Source organism: Taurulus bubalis (assembly GCF_910589615.1).
Source record: "Taurulus bubalis genome assembly, chromosome: 19".
Taxonomy (NCBI): Eukaryota; Metazoa; Chordata; class Actinopteri; order Perciformes; family Cottidae; genus Taurulus; species Taurulus bubalis.
The window spans coordinates 13,429,173-13,451,722 of NC_136607.1; the positions used below are offsets into that span (position 1 = coordinate 13,429,173).

At 40.5% G+C, this 22,550-nt stretch overlaps 1 protein-coding gene across 4 annotated transcripts in view; it reads left to right on the forward strand.

The window, feature by feature from the left end:
• Positions 1-22,550, forward strand: part of rgs3a (regulator of G protein signaling 3a) — a gene marked incomplete at its 5' end in the record, with an annotated part of 114,304 nt that overhangs the window by 80,574 nt on the left and 11,180 nt on the right. For all 4 annotated transcript variants that reach the window (XM_079235599.1, XM_079235600.1, XM_079235601.1 and 1 more), the window contains 2 exons: positions 4,864-5,847; positions 22,434-22,504. In XM_079235599.1, the coding sequence (XP_079091725.1) occupies positions 4,864-5,847; positions 22,434-22,504 (1,055 nt within the window). The remainder of the gene's footprint in view (positions 1-4,863; positions 5,848-22,433; positions 22,505-22,550) is intronic.

Sequence of the window (22,550 nt, forward strand, 5' to 3'; positions counted from 1 at the left end):
TAAAAAAACAACTTGTTTCTTCTCCTTAATTAACAAAGCAGTCTAACCGCAATCTAACAACACCAAAAATTACATTTCTATAACCACAATAACACATCATCTGTACGCTCTTATCTTTTATTCATAAGCTTCTTGAGCCATATGTTGCAGTGTGTAACTGCATTGCAGACTTTATGCATTACATTGCTCGGGTTGCAGCTGAAAGAATAAGGCTACAATTGTCATACAAGCCATGATTTCCCGTAGGGGACGTGTTAAGTATCTTCTATTCTCGCCTATTCTATTTTTATAGTACTTCTAAGCCACACATTAACTTAACGAAATACAAAAATGTAATTATCGTCAGAACGACTCGTGCCTTATCCGGGGTAGTGATATCATAAGCCTGTTCATTTACACATTCACACAGTCAATGATTTGTTTTTGCCCGCTTTCCTGCAACTGTGTTACTTTTAGCCTTGATTATGCGTTCTTTGCATTTTGCAAATGATTTAGTTTGCTCTGTTTGTTAAATATGCAGCTCTGGTGCCAGAAGACTTGTCCATGTTTGCGACAATGGTTAATGCTGTAAATACCAGCTCTTTTATGTGAACGCACTCAGAACCAGATCAAGAAACGCTGGGCGGACTTACAGAATTGATAACCGCCGTTGAAGGACAGCTTTGGGGGGGGGATAGTGTTTGTCAGTTAGTTCAGCCAAAAAACAAAAAGACATCCTGGGTATGTTGAACTTGTTACGCAGTACAGGGACCTGCAATGCTGTTCATGGTCCATTGACATACAGAAAAAAGAAGATGGACATTTTCAAAGATCTCTTTTGCTGATTTCTTTCTTTCTTTCTCTCTGCCCTCTTCCACTAACTCATCTCATTTCTATGTCATTGCATTCACTAACTCCCCTCCTCCCTTCTGCTTGTCTTATTCTCTTTGTCTCCTCCATCTATTCAATCTCTTACCCTACATCCCACTCTTCCTTTTAGGCCTGGTTTTATTTCCTTGCTTTAGTGAGGCAATGTAATACATTGTATTGTGTTGAATCATTGATAACTTTGAGCCATATTTGAGTACATGTGTGTATTGTATGTGTGTTACTAGCCTGTAAACACGCATATAAACCTGAGTACATAAGCTATTAGCTTGTGTCTATTCATTCATCTTTTGAAGCAGGCTTAAAGAGTGTTGGCTATGTGGTAAATGTAATAATGGGAAAGATGTCTTGAAGATGAAGTTTGATGATATGCCTGTTGTTTTCACATCTTCAGATTAAACATGAGGACAGGCTTGAAAGACACAGGGCTAATTTGAAGCTGCTTGATTTGTGTGTGTGTGTGTGTGTGTGTGTGTGTCTGTGTGTGTGTGTGTGTGTGTGTGTGTGTGTGTGTGTGTGTGTGTGTGTGTGTGTGTGTGTGTGTGTGGACTGTCGAGCGTGTGACAAGGACCAAGTGTATCTGACAGGACAGGTGGCTCCATTGTGTCTCAAGCCATAAATACAGCCAGTCAGGAATTTATGTATGTAAGATAGGGAAAGAGAGATGGGGTTCAGCGAGGTTGAGAAAAGGAAAGAGAAAAACTGTCTGTGTACACCTCACATTTAAATATGTGATGGATAGATAGAAGAATAAATGTTTGTCCCATGATTTTTCTATAATGTTCATACTATCACAGGCCTCGTAAAATAATCTAAATCATAATTTTTCATAATAATGCTTTCATGAAAGTGCCTTTCATTGAAAAGAAAATACCCCTTTTACACCCAGCGCATCAGTAAGAAGCCCTGATCAGTAAGAAGCCCTGATGTCTTGGTTGTAACACTCCTTTGAACCCTTTAGATGGGATCACAGGAAGGCTAAGAGGTAGTTAAAAGAGAAAAGGAGAGGTCAGGATCACCTAGGGGTAGTTGTATATATCCATGAACATCCAAACAAGTCAAGTTGATATCTATAGCCCTGAGTCGCTGCTCTAGTCTCAAAGGACTTCACATTGGCCACATTGGACCAGCACCAAAAACAAGCACACAAGCAAAAGGTCTGAATAACCCTGGGTTGTGCTTCTCAAAGAACACAAGTTTAGTATAGAGCTAAAGTTTAGTTGAGGGACAAATTTGGCAAAATCAAACATAAGCATAATACACACGAAAAAAACACTGAGTCTAGTGCAAGACATCCCAGATAAAGGTTTGCAAGAGATTGTTTTGGTTTATGGGTCGTTATCGTGGTATGTTTTTAATTGCCAGATTTGCAGATAGTTTCATTGAGTGATAGTGTGTGTACACAAAAGAAACAGGCTCAGAACAGAGCCTTGAAGCTCTCCACAGCCCATATCACAAGAATATGAAGTTATATCGTTGCAGGAGATATATATATATACATATACATATATATATATATATACATACATACAGTACATACATACATATGTATGTATGTACTGTATGTACACACCTGTGTTTGTCCCATCGTTGTCCCAGGCTAAGAACTGATCTGTGATATTAGTAGGATTGTTTTTTTAGGTTGATCCTGACTGAAAGTCAGCCTGACTAAAGTTATTTGCAGAGTTCATGAATCCAGGTCAGAGGTTTAGAGAAAAGTTTAATCAGGACATCAGTATCCGGGAGCCTAATGTGAGCTGCATAAGTACACAAACAGCTGGGGAAATTTTCATGAGCGCTGTCTAAGGGGAGGCAGCATTATCTCCAATTAGAGCAGAGCATCTTGTGACTACAGCTTGTCATCATGGGTTAACTTGACCAGCACAATGAAGCCCTTCATAAGACTCACTGCAGACTTAAAGAAGATAGAATCGCCTTTGTAAACTGAGCTGAGCACTTGTGATTTCATAAATCCACCCATGAATACATTTAATAACAGATATTTTGGGTACATCCGTTTATTTTCATGGCCTCTATGTAAGAGTTCACATTCATGTCATATTTCCGTGTTCATATTCACTTTATAAACCTACTTCAAACTGATAATCAAATGTTCCCCTAACTTAATATCAATCAAACTGTTTGCTTCCTTAATGCTGCACGCTGAGTGGGCTTAAGGCTCCCCGCTTCTGTTCAGTTAAAAGAATATATAGCATCACTTCTTTACTTCTCTCTGTTCCCGTTTTGCTTCGCAAAAATACGATCAGTCCAACTTGATTTAATCCTTGATCTCTTCTTTACCTTTGATGTGTCTCTGTGTTTGGTCATCTTTACAGTGAGATGTGTTGGATTCTACACAAACCTGACTGGGTAGAATGGTTGAACCAGCCTGTTCCACCCAGTGCATTAGGAAGTGACGCCGAGGCTCCTGACAAAGTGTCAGTATGTGACGAGTCGGGGTGAGAACACGTTGGATTGAACGCAGCTTCTTTACCATCGGAACACGCTCTGCTTGTTGTCACTTATTCTGCTTGTTGTCTTTGGTTAAACTGACTGCCAAAGAATAGATTTATTTGAAACATGTAAAACGTGGTTGTCTTCACACATATTGAATAGGTTTGTTCAAATTTCAGCAGGAAAGCTTATATTTTCAAACTTTGTGAGTTCAAAAGTGCATATTATTACATTGAGTCAGTTGTTTTTCGCTCAGGGAAATTCAAGAGTTTTTTAGACTTTTGTTTCTGTGTATCTTCTTTGGACTTTTTTTGGTTTATGACCTTAAGCAACTTCCTGTGTTAAAACTCTAGCTGGGCTGGATTTTCAACCCACCTTAACCCACTTGTGTTGTACCTGTACAAGATCACCAAGTTTAGAGATGACATTGATGTGAATTTGAATACACAGTTGATTGACCTCTTGAACCCATGTGTTGTCATTGTCATTACATTTGATCTTTAACTTAAAAAGGTGGAATTTATTTTTCCCCATCCACATAATAATATCACTGTATAATTTGTGAATACTTGTGAGTTATAATCAAGATTATTTTAAAACACAGTTGGCATTACATTAAACGGAAAAAAAGTTTAGTGCATAACTTTATAAAAAAGTTCTGCAATTCAACTGTACATATTCAGCAACTTTGTGATCTTTAGTCAAATTTGAAATATAATTCTGTGGATTTGAACAATGTTGGCCCACTCAAAATGCATTTCAATGATCCACCCACTCAGGGCTGCAATAGGTTGAAGCAGCATTTATTGGGAAGGAGGTAATGCTAAAAGCAGAGGGTGAGGACGGACAGTGTACTGTGTGGGTGTGTGTGTGCACACGTGCACATGTGTGTGACAGGGATATTGTGTTTGGCCCTGGGAAGTGGAGGGATTGTGTGGTCATTTGTCAACTGTCAGTATGTTGAAATGATGAGAATATCAGAGAATAGATCGACGGGTGAACAGATGGGTGGCTAAGACATTGTAGTCATCTTATTCATTTCTTCAAGAGTTTTGATGTGTTTTTTTATTTTTGATTCCATAGCTCCTCAGAGCACAGGAATGTGTTTGTTTGACGGAATCAGTGCAGCAAGCTCCAGTGTGGTAAAGTTTAGCAGCAACACAGCCTTGTACCACAAATGGAGCCCACTGACACTGATACAATGTAGTGTCTAGCAGTTCAGTCTGTTGTCAGTCTTATGAGCAAAACATGTGCAACAGTTTGTTTTATACAGCGTAGTGAAATACAGCGCACTTTGCTTCTCCAACTGATTGTGACTCAACAGACATAAACGTCATCTACTCTGCTCCTGGCGTCACTGCTCGGTCGCCCCAACATCTAGCATGACGGAGATATCACAAACCAAATTCAATGACTGCTAATGAAATAGTTGTGATAAGCGAATTTGCTCATGGCAGTACAGTAGATCTCAATCATGCCTTGTTTTTTTACATATACACAGTGACTAACTGTCCCTCTGCCTTCCTCTGTTCCGTTTTCTAGATGTTGGAGCCTAAGGTGGAAGCCCCTTCCTGTGAACTGGGTGGAGTAGGAGGAGATCGAGGTGGTGTGTGCCTCCACCTGCCACCCCGCAGCTCAGAAGGCGAGGAAAGCAGCCTGTATCCCTCCAGCCCCTCAGAGCCTCCAACCCTTGGCAGCCCTCACACCTCAGAGCCTCTCACACCTTTGGACGAGATCTACATGCCTCTTGGGGGTCTGATGGGATCTGAGGAGCGACACAAGGTGCCTCCCACGCCACCTCCTTCCACAGAGGGCGAGGATTGGAGGAGTATGGAGGGGAATGAGATGGAGCTCTGGAAAGAGGCGAATGCTTTGGAGAACAGGAGAAGGGAAGAGGAAGATGATGGGGCCAGCAGAAAGAGTGCTGGGAGTGAGGGAGACGAGAAAGAAGAAGGAGGAGCAGAGGAGAGGGATGAAGAGGAGGTCAACATAAACCTGGTGGTGTCAAACACAGACGACGACAACGCCTCGGAGCCACTGGACACCAACGCTCCGCCCTCCTCCTCCTCCTCCTCATTTGTCATCCCCGAGCTGCGCCTCGATCGCTCCTTCAGTGCCGATGCCCTCTCCTCACCCAACACGGATGAAGAAGAGTACGATGACGACGAAGACGAAGACGAGGAGTCCGAAGAGGAGGACGATGAAGACGACAGCGACGACGCCTACCTGCAGCGTAGTGACAGCAAGCGCCGCAGCATGGTGGAGGGTGCCACCTGTGAGAAGCATGGAGGAGGAGGGCTCAGTGTGCAGAACTCACTCCGCAGGCGCACGCACAGTGAAGGGAGCCTCCTGCAAGACCCCCGCACGCCTTGTTTCACTTCAGACAACGCCATCAACTGCCTGGAGGCGGGGGGAGGGCACCACAAGGGCGGCTGGACACTCCCATCACCCAAAACCCTGAAGAAAGAGCTGACCAAGAATGGAGGCTCCATGCATCAGCTGTGTATGCTGTTCTCTGGGAGGAAGGTAAGCAGTGTCACACTGAAATAATAATGGGTCGTGCATAAATTTAAAAAAAACACACACACACACACGCTAATACTAGGATTTGGTATATAAAAGGGCTCAGAGTATTTCAGTTTTTCTTCCTGACCTTTACTTTGTCAAAGCTCTGTACCTTTTAGTCTCCTAACTATTGCATCAGCAGTGCCTGATCCAACAGCTCAAAGTTTCAGCTCACTCATGTCTGTAAAAAGGGGGACATCAAGTGGTTAAATAGAGCAAGTACACAAGAATCCTGGAGCCATTGAAGTCGGTTTTCTAACAAGAAAAGGCACTCAGCCTCATTTGCTTTGATATAAAGCCCTGCTGAAGTCAAACATAAGCATCTGTGCTTCCACTGCACTGCACAATTACCTTCATGCACTCGTACATACTGATGCTAGAAACAAGAAATCCCAAAACATGACAGAAAAAAAATAATCTAACCAACTAGTAATGAATCATTCCTGTTCCACAAAAAAAAAAATTACAAAACACTAACGTCTCTTCACGAGAAAGCGCACATATATTTATGCGTACATACACAATGTACATACATACATGATTGATGACTTTTATGCCAGTGTGTTCTGCATATTCTTCCCATTGTATATGGTTGTTGTATAGGAGCGTATACTGTATGTAAAGTGCTTGATGGCTGTGTGTGCAATCTGAAAGTAAAGATGAATTCATATATGAGATATTATGTTTGATATGAATGAGTGCTTCATTTTGTATTGAGAGGTTGACAGATTTTTGCAATATCATTTCTTGTCATCAGTTATAAGAAGCTATAGCACTTTTCACTGGGAGTTAGAGGTAAAAGAGAGTATTTTCTGTATATATGTATTATAATTGCATGTACTTGCGCATTGAGCCGTTCCTTTCAGTGCAGGTAGTAATTGTTCGAGTTGTCCAACAGAGGGAAGCATGCATCACTGCCTGTTAGCCTAGCAGCCTCAGGGACGTGTGCATCACATCTTCTCTTACTTCACTTTGGCCAAGGTTGAGTAATGCAGCGTCTCCAGCGTTGCTATTAACCATGATGCAATGTTTTTTATAATTTCTCAAGTATTATTACACTGTAACTGGAAGGCAGACAGGTCATCAACCCTGCATGTTTCTCCCAACAATGTTATTTATAGAAGTTTGAACTGCACACTTGCACACCTATTATAGCAGCATGCATTTGGCAATGTTTCTCATAAAAAAGAGTGCAGACACATGGAGAGAAAATAGAAAGGACAATGATATCAGAGCTCCACATACCTCCTATAGACTTAAGTGGTACATAAATAACGGAGGTGATCAAGAGCTCAGTCCGCCATTGTAGAATATCAGAATCAGTTTTATTCGACTCTCTTTCCACAAGTCTGTCAGCGTACTCGGTAGCCTTAAATGGCAGTGTGTGAGCTGTGCAGAGGAGGAATGCAGCAGACAGGGCTGGAGCCTATTGGTCTTGGCAGATTCAAGGGGAATTTTACTACCTATTGGCGTCATGGACACAAATCCTTTTAGACTTTTTCCCGTTATCTTAAGTGATCTGTCAACCCCCCCATCATTCATACATCTTGTGACATCTCCAGGTTCAGAAATAGAGTGTGGTTCCAAACTCTGCTATTATTTCATGTCATCTTCAAAGTTCATGAACTTTTTTATCATATTTAAAGGTCTTGCATATCAGTGGTGTGAAAGTTGTCTCACTGATAAAATGTTCTTAAACGGTTGAAAAGAAAAGGGTTAATTATATTTAGTTGTAAATTAATTGTAAATTAGATGTGCATTGTTAAAAGATGGCTATATTTTTTATTTATTTTAAATATGATACAATTTAAAATAATTTTATTATATTAATATGCATTTTATCCCATGTTGACATGATTTGATATCAAGAATAAGCAAGCCTTAGGTTCTCTGCTACTTTTAATAAATATTATTAATTATATATATTGTATACACATTTTGATCAGATGCCCAGAAACAATTCAATGTAGGCGAAATAGCAAGGACATTTAAGTATTTTAGACACTTTTGGATTGTGTGCAATTAATAATTAAGACACAGTGACCAAATTGAGTCCCCAGACTTTGCTGAAGCTTTCAAAGTCAAAGAGTTGCACTGTGTGTGTGTGTGTGTGTGTGTGTGTGTGTGTGTGTGTGTGTGTGTGTGTGTGTGTGTGTGTGTGTGTGTGTGTGTGTGTGTGTGCGCTTTATAGAGAGAAAGGAGTGAGACGGAGGAACAGGCACAGTGTGAATCTACTGTCTATCGTTTTATAATTGCAGCCCCCCCTTCCTCCCCTTCTCTGCGTGTCACCTCTCTTCTCTCTCGCAAGGCAGTGTTTACACTGGTCCTGTCTTTCTTCCGCTCTGGACCTTTTCCTCTCAATTGATGTCTTTAGTACCATCAATGCCAGAAGAGCCAGAGACAGACAGAGAGCAGGTCTGGAGAAAATAATGTCACGTTTGTTCGACTAAGAGATTTTTCTTAACTACCATTTAAAAGAAACTGTGTTATTCCTGTCATGGGCCTGCTACATGTGGTTTATGTCACTTTTCAAAACAAAGTCGTAAAGTGTTTCCTGAACCAGAGGTAAACTACAATTTGTAAAAAGAAAAATGGAATAAATGCAAAACATACACTAGAATAACCAAACTGAGTTTGAAATGTCTTATCTGTGTCCGCATTGCTCGAGACTATATCTCTCATATTAGTTTGAAGAAGGGGGAGTAAAAATATTTCACCTTTTAGTACACAACGTGAATATTTAGCTTCCTGTAACAGGCAAAGTCATCAGTTTACACAGGAAACTTTCTGTTCGTCAAATAAAATAAGACCTAGTAAGTAATGCTGACTTTTCTTTTTCTTCAATTGTGGAACAAACACAGAGCACTCAGCTGCACCAACATTCAGCTTGATTTAATTTGTCTCCTTGTTGAAGTCGGTTTCTAATCTGATTCTGGTGCTCTGTGTAAAACCTCCTCTGAATGACATCACCAAATATAAAGACAGCATTGGTTAAAGAAAACACGAGCTACAAGGGCTATGGCTGGATTAAAAAGGCCAACATTGAAGAATGCTTTGCTTCTACAGTCACACAAAAACACACAATTAAAACATTTAGGTAGTAAAACAACAAAAATGGGAGTTTAAAGGTACGAAAGTCCAGAAGTAATCCACAAAAAAAATCTACTGATCTGTTTTACAGTTTGTTACTTCATTGGAGCTTCAGAGACGGAACAATAATTGCTATCACAAGGCGACCAGCGGCATGCAACAAATAGTCATGTCAGCCTTAACCACTGTGCGTTCTTTTCCGATTGGACGACTAAGTATAATTCTCATCTTGTTGCCCAAACCCTCTTTTTCCAGACACCACCCTATCCATCATCTCGGTCCAGATTGTGTGTCGTCCACATAGACGTTGCAGCAACAGACACGTGTGGATCTGACCTTGTGCTTTCGGCTTAAGCAGACCAAACATTTTGTTTATGGGCTCTTGATGTTTGTTTGAAATCTGGATAAATATCGGCTGTCTTTCCAGGCGTTTGAGGGGAAACAATTTTAATTTGTTTACTGGTTGTGTGATGGCTTACATTCCTGCGTTGTGTCAAGGATGCACAAGGGTGCATAGTGAAAAAGGGGACTAGGTTAGCATGTACTCACACTTGAGAACAGGTTCACATATACACCCACACACGCAAACATAAATAGAGTTGGTATGTTGCAATTGCCACCTGCAGGATGAATCAGAATGGTTGCAAACTTCCAGCCTACTGACGAACATTACCATCGATCGGACTCCTCCAATCGATCTTGATAATACAGTCAATTGACAGTGGCAACAAGAGGGATATGAAGCCTATTGATTGGCTTGAGCAACATTCAAAATATAACACTTTTAAGAAGGCAATTTCCATTCAATGCCGGCGCACGGCACACAATAGCCCATCTAGCATAATATGTATCTGAACACTACATTGTAATAACACAAGGCAAACAGCTCACGCAAGTTCATCTAATCTAACTCACTCACCTTTGTCCTTGGAGCTAAAGCCAACATATAAAATCGATACACAAACATTCAGTTTTGACTCACCTGTAAGTAAACGCGTCTGTTCTATGGGCTGCAATAAACACGATAGTTAAAATACCAATTACAGTACGATAAGGTGTAAATCGTATTTGTTTGACCTTTTAAAGATACATTTTAGAATAGCCTTTACATGGGTCACGTACACAAACGTAATTTCATGGATAAACAGTTATAGGAACTTGCTATTTTAGTTCCCACATAGAAAAATACTATTAAATTTGGTGTACTGTTAAATTATCCTCAAGTACCTCAACTTCATGTCCAGACTCTCATCGGTCTTCCAAGACAAATCTATTAGCGCTGACTCATCGTTGCCCAGGCCCTAATGTGCATGCTCCTCGTATTAACACTGCCTAACCTAAACCCAAAGGTTAATATAGAATGAAAGAGCCACTTGTTGATATCAAGACTGTGTGTCCCTCACTTGGACCAGGGATAATAATATAATGTTTTTAGTGACTGAATGCATAATAGGTTTGTGGAAACGATTTAAAAATACTGGGTATCAAGTGCTGTTTTGTCCTATTATGATGTTTACATCAGAATCAGCATGTTTTCTTTGACAACACTGTGCCACACTGAAATGATAGTATTGTAGGAAAAAAAGGGTTTTCTCCTGTTTGACTTTAAAGTGAATGGCCTGGAAGGGACAAAAGGTCTTCTGGGTTCAAATCCATGAGAGATGCAGCCCGGATGAGTGTGTCCAGAGCAATACTAAATGGGTAACGTAAATATTTACTGAGCAAACTGAACGAGCTTCCAGGACAGTCAACAAAGTATCCAGTCCACTCGAGAATATGTTGACAAAAATGCAAAGGAACTGAATGTGATGTTTTTCAGTTTACGTCACAATAAAATCTATCTATCTATCTATCTATCTATCTGTCTGCCTGTCCTGTTTGCTAAATATAAACATGTTCTAGGAAGGATGTATCTTCTGAGACACTAAGACAAGATAGCTAGCCACGCTGGTAGAAATTTGAGCGACTGTGATAACAAATAGGAATCTTCTACCCTGATATTTTGTTGTGACTTTGACTGTGAAATAAAATAACTTATTCTTATAACTTAAATTCTTCACATCTGCTTATTACATTTCTTTCGTCCCTGCAAAAAGTCAGGATTAAAGTAAACTATAAATATAAATATATCAGATTTTCCAAATATGTTTGGAATATCTAGGCTTATTGATGTATAGGATAAATGGTTATTTATGTCTATCTTTACATTTGATATTTTAATTCATTTAAAATTATATGAAACGGCATCAAAAATAAATGAAACCTTGTGTGAAAGAAACAGTAGTTTAATTAAAGGGAGTTAAATGCAAAGTACTCAAATGGGTTGAGAGTGAGAGAGAGAGTGATTTTTCTCTCAACACCTGCAGGATTAGTCAAGATCATTTCCAAAAACAAAGTAATTCACTATTGCTATTTCCCCCGTGAAATAAAATCTGTTGGTCTGAGCAAACATAGTAACTCCTTGTGACCTCATGAGAGTTCAAAGCTTCCCACGCTAATTCCTCTTTGGCAGGGAAGCTCCCACATGGCTGAAAGACTCAGCCTGTATACCTGTACTCTTTCTCACTCACTCTTTCTCCGTACTATTGTGCTACTAAAACACTCAGCTCACAAGATAGCATTCTTTTTGATCGTTTGTTGAGCTGTTTGTGATTAGAATTTTATTTTTTTATGAGCTACAGAATAGTTACGTCAGAGACCTGTGAGTGAAGGAGTGTGGGAACACGCTGCTTCAGTCCATTTACTCTGATATTCCTTTAATACAATGAGAATGAGGGATATGATAGCTCTCTTTGATTCTAAAAAAAATGTTCCTGGTTGTTTCCAATTTGAACACAAGCAAAAGTCAAACATTGAATGTCAGCAGACAGCGGTCTCTTGCTCAGTAGTTTTAACTCTATGGTGACAGACGGCTTCTATGCATGACACGAATGAAGACGATGACAATAAACATGACTAATACAATAACTGAAAGGCTACGTAGAGTTATACGCTAACCAATTTAGGGGACTACGCAGCAGCTACTATCAGCAATCACATTTCCTCAGTGACCTTTAAATTAAAAGCTGTTCAGGGCTTTGATGAGGTCTTTCTTTCGTAGGACGGGAAGTCCTGATGTCATGGTACTTACTCACTGGACCTGTGTAAAAGGTAAATGGACTTGAATGTACTTGCATAGCGCTTTTCTAGTCTTCCGACCACTCAAAGCGCTTTCACACTGCCTGTCATTATTCACCCATTCACACACTGATGGTAGGGGCTACCATGCAAGGTGCCAAACGCCCATCAGGACCATCTAACCATTCATACCCAAAGACATACCAAATTCAGGTAATTTTGGTGTGTCTTGCTCAAGGACATGTCAAGATGGACGAGCGGAGCCGGGGATCCAACCGCCGATCTTCTGATTGAAGGACATGCTTACTGCCCACAATGTATGCAGTGTTTTGGATGCTGTCGCTGGTACAACAAAGCCCTCTCCTGACGTTTCGCCTAATCCAAGAGAGGATCCAGAAGGCCCCTCGTTTCATAGTTATGACTTGCCTGTGTTTAAATGGAGGTGTTTCAATGCTCGTTGCCATAGCAGTATTTTGGCTGATTCGAGTATCGGTTACATAAATGTTGATGGAGGGTTTCTCGCATATAGATAGATACACACTAGCACAAAACCCACTGGCACAAAAGCACAACAGCTCACACTCCACCATCTTTCCATGACAAGTGTTCAAAGATGCTGAATATAGTTGACCTAACATAGATGATGTGCTTTGACTCCACTGAAATAGATAAACACCACCACAAAAGGATAAAGGAGAAACAGCGGGAGACAAGCAACACTACTTAACATTGAAATAATAAAATGGAAAGTGTTTCAACCACAATAATGAAGAAGATGGTGGAGAGTGGCTTTGCCTTCAGTTGTAAAAATCCAGGTTCAATTCACAGACAATCACACATCTAACCTGCTCTCTCAAAGCTTTGCTCTAAATTTACATTTTTTTATATGCACGTGATGAAAGATTTGATAAAGAATCGGTGAGATTAGCATTCATAGATGCCTTCAGAACCTAAAATCAGCAATTTTACATTTATATGATCATCCACTACCATTTTCGAAAGCCACTTGCAAATAATTCATTATGTGGAGGATAAACAACTTTTTGTCCGAGTCCCGGTGTGTTCTGTCTCCGGGAGTTAAAATTGTACATACAGTGAGATAACAAGAACGCGGTGTACTTTATCTGCGTGCCAGTTATGTCTTCCACATCACCACGTAACCCTGGCAAGGTTTTCAATGTTAGACACACACACGTGTGTAGCTGCACATGCAGAAACAGGACGCGAACACACACACACACACACACACACACACACACACACACAATCACTCACACTCCCCAGGTGGCAGGAGTCAGGGTGAACAATGCTGGTGGGATGATGGGAGCACACATGCTGTCCTCACAGGATGGGAACAGGGTCAAGGGAACAGTCAGCCCTGGAGGTAGAGATAGGGAAATCAAAGTTCACTCCTTGATGTTAGAATAAGGCGCTTGTTATGAAATAAAACATTTAGTCAAACTGAAAATGTAGCAGTTACCTCAGGGTTGTTGCTGCTAGCTATTTCCTGCTGTGATTAAAACACATTGTGGTGTTTTCCACAATGAATCATACAGCACCATCACACTGGTCCTCTGGTAATCAACTATAAAAGTCATTCCGTTTGCATATTATTCATTCATCACAATTTATGGAATACATAGCGAGAGCAGAATAAAACATTTGCTTAAATACTATTTAAAAATAGTTCAAATAATGTTTTGGGCTCTAATCTGGGTAAATGACCTTCAAGGTTATGTGATACAGTGGGAACTACTGTGGTGCATTTGTTTGGGACATTTTATTCACTAAACAATTGATAATACACAAGCTGTTTGCTTTGTTTTTGGCAGAAAGCTGAAATGTTGCGCCAGGAGCTTGACTTTTAGACGTTTTAGTCTGCAGTTACTAATTCACCTATGCACCTATGTGTAATTGTCTTCTTTCTTATGCATCAGTTTACTTTTTAATGGATTTTTTTTCGCATGGAAATGAATGATGCCAAGACAACAAAATGTACCTTTTCAAAGAAGTTGAAGCTATTGTTTTTGCATTATAAACCAAATTTAATGAGGCTCACACAAAGAACACAGGGAACCGGTGCTTTCATCTCATCTGCCACTCCACAAATAGAGGCCAGCGGTAAAGTCAGATATTCCATGGTTGCTGTGTGTTGTTTACTTCGACTGCAAGGTGATGAACAACCTTTACATTAGCGTTTGTGTGACCAACATCATTCCCCCGCGGCCTCGGTCGGACTCTCATTCGCAGCATTCCTCCCTTCCCTCCCAAATGCCAAAGATCTCCTCATGACATGCTGCTTTTCAAAGAGCCGTTGTGCAAGTCTGGGACCCAGACATTCATTTTGGCTGTAAATACACCTCCTGTAACTAATAACAGACCAAAAGTTGCACCTGCAACTTGTAACCCTTTCCCACTTTTCGTGCATTCTTCCTTTCTTCTTCAGCAGAGCTGTCTGAACGGACTGAATGGGAGTGGAATTTGCAGAGGGATTGGCAACTAGTCGCATGTTGCAACATCAAGACAGTGTGACCATGTGATGGGCGTCACTCACATAAATGTTCAAAACTAGTATGGCAATTAAGCATGAGCCGTGCATCTGCAGTGAGCAGTGCATTCTACATTGACATACCTCCACCCTCGTAGTATGAATAACAGAAATTATATTACATATATGCATATTATTAATTAATTATTAATTAAAAGCAAACACCAATACGACCTCTGGGGTTAGAAAATAACGGGCAATGTGATACACACATGATGTAAACATGTTAATAGCATGTCCAATCCAACTTGATCACTGTAATAGTTTTTTTTATTGGAAGACACTGATACAGTACCGTAATTGTTGTAGTATAATGACTGTGCAGGTGTAATAACTATAGTAACTAGACAGTGATGTTTGGATTCTGCGGTGAATCCCCCAATGTAACCTTTCAAACCAAAAACAATTAAACTAATCATGCTCAGAAAGGACATTGCCAGGATATATGTTTCTTTTTTTTGCTATTAAACTCATAAGCATCATAGATGAAAATGTGATGGGCATGTGTAACCCATACTTTCCTATTGTTGCGTCATTACTGCAAGTTGATCATGCCATCATTTTTGCTAATTCCCCAATGAGCGTTTCTGCCAAAAAGAGGAAACGTCAAGCGTCTGGTCAGAAAATGCCAATAACACTTTGATAGATAGCACCAGTTCCAGCACGAAGTAACCTGATCAGAGAAGTGACGTTTGCGCGGGCATTGTTCATTAACATCCCGGGACATGGGAAGTACTTCTGCAGGAAGCAGCCATCTCCTGAGAGGTGCTGAATAACAGGAGGCAGAGGAGTCAGTCAAGTACAAAACACACACATACACATACTCTCTTTATCCGTGTGTGGTAAACTCATACACGCGGACAAACACACACAGACGGGCGTGCAGACAATGCACCTTTGTATCTGCTTTCATTATGTGCTTTGACTGGGAATGAGTCAGTATCCTGTCTGCAGGTCACTGAGTTTATTTGCAGATATTACTATTGTGGGTTTTTTTGTACTGTATGTGTGTATTTTGTGTGTGAGTGTGTTAGCAGCTGCCATCCAATTACACAAAACACACACACACTCATACTCCCTCGGCTGCAACCGCAAGTTTATTTCACTCGAAATGTTCCTTTTATTTTTAAAGGAAGTTGAAACAATATTTCCTTCTGATATGAACTGAAACAATGAAAAACAGAAAAATGTCATTGAAGCAGTTATGTAATTGCACATCAAAGGTGATTAGGGAGGCAAAACACATCAGAAGTTTACTCAAGGCTTTTATAAAACAAAGACAGAACTCTGAGAAAAAACTGTCTTTTAAAAACACTGAATGAATTCCCTTTGAGCACCCTCCTCATGGCTCATGAAAACAGACATAAACTGCACATATGGATTAGATTGCTGGATAACCCTTAAAACCCCTCCACTGCGTCCAGCTTTTGGTTTTGTGATCTCACTCCCATGTTTCTTAGTTTTTTACATCAGTTTGGGCCTTTATTAAACCTTTTTTCTCTATACCTCATATGTTCTGTCTCTTATGAAGGCTCCATTGTTCCTCCAATGCCCTTCAGAGAGAGAGATTGTCCCCTTTTTGTCTCCTTTTTATTATTTTCTTTCAAATCACTGGCCAAGATCTACGAGGAAGTACAGACACTGATCAAGAGCCAGAAATGACCAAGATTATGATCAGAAATGCAAGCTGTGTCCAGTTATCCGCTTGGTCTACTGACATTGGTTATGCAAATGATTTGCTATTAAGCTCCGACATAGAAATAGCAAGCATAATTATAGTAATATAAGTGAATTACATTTAAGCATGTAATAGAGGAACTAGAATAACAATTAAGAACTGATCCAATGTTATTATTGCATGATAATGTTCCTCATTTTGGAAACCATGTTTTTGTGTGCATTTTATTTATACACCATGGTTTTTTAATTTACACCATCTTGCACTTTTTTTAGTCAGGATGCCATTGTTTAATTTAGCAGATACTGTGGCTCTGTCATCGGCTAAAATGCATCTTTGCTTCATGTGCTCAGACAATGTGGCCACAACATAAAGTTGTAAAATGATTCAAGCATAACCAAAATGTGTTTTGTAAAAATAGCGATTGTCCCAATTAATTGCACAAAGTCTTTTACCTGTCTCTGTTCACAGACAGCTCTCCTGAAATGCTCATACCCGCCATACCCAAATGTGTCACTTTGAGCATTTTGGGGACAGTTTTGGTCCAGACAGGATGGATTATGTCTTCTGAGAACAACCCTAAAAACGGATTCACCTTAATTATTTTAGCTATAAAACAATCTGCTATGTTGGATGCTGCAGCCCAATAAAGTTGTTAACATGAGCCTCACACTCTCACAAAACAGCAAGTGATAACTGACTGTGATTCACGTCTCATCCCATGCCAAACTAACCTACTGTTGTCTATTACTCATTTGATTATTACTCGTCAAATTATTGAAGATAGAGGACGAGGTTGATGGTGAACAGAAGGCAGGAATTCAATTATATTATAATCTGAAATGTTTTAAATGATTCATGGCTCTGGTGACTACATATGAATGTGCAAGTATTCAAGACCAACAATATACCTTATGACCCACATGGTCTGCATACCAAACAGCGGATGTATCCAGTTTTACAAACTGGGTTGAAAAGTCACATGGAGACAATAATGAGCATTTTCTGGCTTCTAAGTCCTGATAAACATGCAGTTTTGGTAATGCCCGCTGTGAACCCTATATCCTTTCTTTAACAGTAGAAAGTATATACAAAGAGAAGATCCTCAACCAGCAAATGTTTTTCTCTGTTTTCTCACAGATATTAGCCTCATAAATGTTCTTATGCATATGGTTTAAATCACATTTAACCTCATTAATTCCTGGTTATTGCTGCACAAGCCCCAGGTCTGCAAATTCAGTACACATCACTGCAAACATAATTGTACCAGAGCTTGTGTAATTATATGTTTCACCGGTGTTAAAAGATGCAATATTAACTTAAAATCCAATGTAGCAGTGGGAAAAGCGCAAAAACATGACAGCATTTATCTTCTTTAATCAGCCACCTTATCAAACGTAAATGCAACTTGCTTTCAGCATTTTGCCAACATCAATTGAAACTGAGAAGTTGAGAAGGCTACAACAGGCTAATAATACTGAAATATATCAGTAGCTGTACAGTAACCGTGCAGTTACTATTAAAAAAGCCTGTGTTCAAATCAAAGCTTATCAGCATCCAAGCTGCTTTAACTCGGCTCGGGAGCAGACACAAATTCACACAGAAGTAGACTAGTAGAGCCACACAAAGTCAGGAAACTACGGTCTAACATTTAGCACCAATCCAAGGCTGGACTAAACAAAATGGGAGATTGTCTGCGGTCCCCATAACAATGTTCAGACGCCAGCGCGTCAATTTGTTTTCAAATAAGAGAAGAAACAGTGGAATGAGAACGAAGGAAGCGACCCAAGGGAGGTCGGATGAAGAAACGCAGCCAGGGTTGAACTAGTTTAAATACACAAAGGCCACGATTAATTTCTTCACCTGGAGGATTTGGAGTCTTGGTCAAGAATGTTTCAGAGCTGTGTTTAGAATATTGTTCCTACAATGTGTTTGTTAGTGGAGAGCACAACTGAAGAATGTACAGTTTATTGAGACAAAGACGGGCAAATTGTCTTTGTCTTATTGGAGAATAATATCCACTGGTGTTCCAAACTTCTCTCCAAACCACACACACTGTTCTCCTTTGGCTTTAGCGAGACAGGCATGTTACCATGTTATGTGCATTTGAACGTTTACATTTACTTTAGCATTGCCAGAAACGTGTTTGCCCATATGTTTGCCTTTTTTTACGTGCACACATGTGAAGTTACATAGGACCACAGGAATGCCTACAAAGACACGTGTGCAACACACATGTAACTGCACAGCCATCCCACAACCCTTAATGGCGTGTCAACATCTGCATCGCATGTCTCGGGGGTCTATAATGGCGTGTGGTCTTTGGCAGATTCCGAGGTTTTTTAACTGTCTTCAGTGAGGCATGTGAGGAGTCTACACACATGAGCTTGCACACACACACACACACACACACACACACACACACACACACACACACACACACACACACACACACACACACACACACACACACAAATGCACACTAAGGCTATTTTTAGAAAAGACTCAAGACTTGCTTATGCTCCACAGGTTATTGTCAGGCAGTCTGTGTGTGTGTGTGTGTGTGTGTGTGTGTGTGTGTGTGTATGTGTGTGTGTGTGTGTGTGTGTGTGTGTGTGTGTGTGTGTGTGTGTGTGTGTGTCTTTTCTGTGTGGGGTCCCAGAAGTGGTAGAAAAAGAGAAACATAGAAACTTGAGAACAGACCTGAACATTTAGCTCTTAACAACAACAAGATACTCATGTATTGACATACACTTTTGTATACACTTTTGTTTATTGCACATGGAGCCTGATTATAATAATGCTACTACATAGGAAGTCATGAAATACATTCTTGAAAATAAGTTTAATGACTCAAAACTATTCTATGTTTTGCATCTACTGTGTGTGTGTGTTTGTGCGCATGTGTGACTAGGAGATAGAAGTAAATAAATGATTTCATAGGTCCTTCAGGTCTCCAAAAATATTCAATTTTAAGATCAATATTGGCCACAGCTTTTTTCACTGCACCAGCTTGGATGCCATCCACATTGTGGTCAGATGTAGTCAGTAACGAGTCTGTGTTAACGCATTCACATATTGCCTGCTTGACATTATGATTCTAAAACTTTGCCCAATTAGCCACTTACTTATGCTAGAAAGCAGACACATGTCACTGTGTGTGTGTGGGGGGGGCGGATCTCATCCAGCTGGGACATGGCATCCGGGTGTGAATGAGCATCCAGTCTTTACATGCAGGCAACTAGTCGAGCAAAGGCCGACCCAACAAGCAGACCTTCCTCCTCTGATGTCCAATGGCCACACACCATCATTTGCTCTCCTGATACCCCTGAATAATCTTGTCCTCGGGGCTACATCAGGACAAACGTTTCTGGAGAGGGCAAAGTACGGCCCATTTTCCAATTGTTCTTTGTGGTTTCAGGGGAAGGCCCGGCTAATGGCTCAATTGGGGCTGGGACCCTGTTGTGCGGTTCCCGCTAAGATAACTGATTAGATTTTGATGTCTCTCATGACCCTCAATGACTTGCTCATGCAAGCTAACATGCCCTGTGTTTGTAGCTGTTTTGGAAGAGTGATTTGGTTGCTTCTATAGACGAATGTATATCAAATATAACTGATTTTATAATAGATTTTAAATTTGATAACATTGGAAGAGATCAAGTACAAGGTTATTCTAGAGAGAAGGATTTAAGCCTCTACCTGTGTGTGTACAGTTTACATGTCTTATCATCAAACAGCAGCTCTAAAATTATATTGTTCCTGCTCTTAGCGCTCCTTATTTTAGGACGGCTCCTACTTAACATAAACTCATTCACCTTTCACAGTCAACTGTGACTTCTGTCAGAAAACGCAGAGCGCATCGACAAACTATTATATGCACTGCTGCTGTTATTATTAGTAGTCGTACTGTTTCCATTATTATTCTGCTGACGACTCCCGTTATATGAATAATTTATATCATATGCATTGAATGTGTTGCAACTGTGATTTTGGACAATACAAAGTAAATTTAATTGACTCGGTTCCCATGATGACATTCAGACACTGGGAATTGTTTTCATTAACAAGGAGTTAGGAGGAACCAGCAAATCTTTCAATTAGAAGGCTCAAAGGCTGCACCAATGTCAAGGAGCACAAACACATTCGAGTCACCCACATCAATATTAAACAAGGTCTGATTAATGACCCTGACATGAGGACTTTCAGTGCTGTGCTGCTGATGGAAACCTGAGGGAAATAAATACATATCTATAAATCAAGAGTCATTAACACGGTTGATATTTTATGCAAATGATGAAACAATTGACAGCTGTGACAGAAAGCCGTGACATAATCAATGTTGGATAATTCATTTCTCATAGAGAAATGTCATCATTAAGCAGGTCCGACAATAATGCCAGTGCACAACAGGATATTACTTTGTGCAGCTGCTTTACGTAGGGTGGCTCAACGTCGATGGATGCATAACACAGGATATGTTTGCTCATGTTTGCTCGCGGTTATTGTTTGCATACAATAATAGTCTCGCGAACAGAACGTGCACATTTTCTCGGTATTCGTGCACGATTGGACACACAAAGGCATTCGCACGTTTGTATTATTCTATTAGTGAGGCCATTAGTGAGCCATTTTAGGTTAAAATACTAATGTTCTGTAAAGTTATGGACCATAACTTTACAGAACATTAGTGTTTTAACCTAAAATGGCTGGACATTTTGGGAAGTACGCTTACCTAATGTTGTTGCTGAGAAGATTGATACCTCTCATATGTATCTGTTGAATATGAAGCTACAGACAGGATGTGATTAGCGTAGCTTAGCATTAAGGCTGGAACAGCTGGCCTGGTATACACTCTCTCGTCTAACTCTCAGCAAAAAAGCATATATTCTTATTTCCCAGTGTCAAGCTGTTTCTTTAAAACTGTATCTTTTGACTCACTGAACACTCAAAGGGGACTGTGAAAAGTGTGTAGCGTCCTCACTGATGGAGAACAACAGCTGTGGTCAGCATGAAGTCAGGCACTTAAAATGGATGCCGATGGAAAAAGTGTTTACAAATGTGTGAAGAAAGTTAATATGGTTTGTTCTGTTCCTAGAAGTTGGGACCTTTGGGGTTTGAGAGTTTTTTTAGAGATACTTGGCAATCCATTATAACTGAATTCAGGCTGTTGTTGTCTCTCAATTTTGAAACCCATAAATGTCACAGGCAACTTTAAAGCCTGCAGGAGGTGAGTGTCGGGATAGTGTCACTCTAACCTCAAAACAAAATCTTGTAGGCGGGAAGGACAGCCAAAAAGTGTTGTTAATTCCCCAAAATGTCCTCACTGTGAAGGTTGATTCTCGGGTCCCACAAAAATAGAGAACATTACACCATGCGTTACCAACTGTGGCCAGTATCTAGCTAAGATTTAACTGGGTGTTCCTGTAGTACAATGGCTCATTATTTAGAGCCACACACACACACACACACACACACACACACACACACACACACACACACACACACACACACACACAATGGAGCAGCTTCAGGCCATCAGATTAGTGGAGATTGACCCCTTCCGAACCCTGCAGCAACTTCCCTTTTACTCTTAACCAATCAAAATGGTGGGTTGGCAGTAAGTGTAATGTGAAACCGGGGTCTTGGCTCAACACTTCAAACCTAGGGCACAGTTGGAGGCCAGCAGAAACAACAGCCGCAGTCTTTCACACTCTCTCACTCTCACAGATTTTCTTTACTTTGTTATACCCTGTGTACAAACAACATCTGCTGCATACACACAGTTGTATTCTGCAAGATACAGACGCACACCTCTGAGAGCTTTGCCTTGTGGGATTTACACTGTGGACTGCTGTGGTGGATTTATAATTTTGCTGGCTGTGTGTGTGTGTGTGTGTGTGTGTGTGTGTGTGTGTGTTATGGACTAGACTAGACTTAGTCTAGCCCAACAGGACACACCAAGGACTCACACGCTTCCAGTATTAGCCAACTTAGCTGGCCATTCCCTGTTGGAGCTAACTCAAGCAAGCTACAGTATCTGCATGAGGCTACGGGGCCCTCTTTCTGTGTGAAGGGTGGATGATGCAGTGTGTGCTCTCCTTCATCTTCCCTCAGCTGAGCGCCGGATCCCCCTGTAGCTGTGAGGTCAGCCCTGAAGGAACAAAGAAGAAGAAATCCAAGAACCTGTGAGTGCATCAATGAATCAGTTTTTGTGTGTTTCCTGTCTTCGGT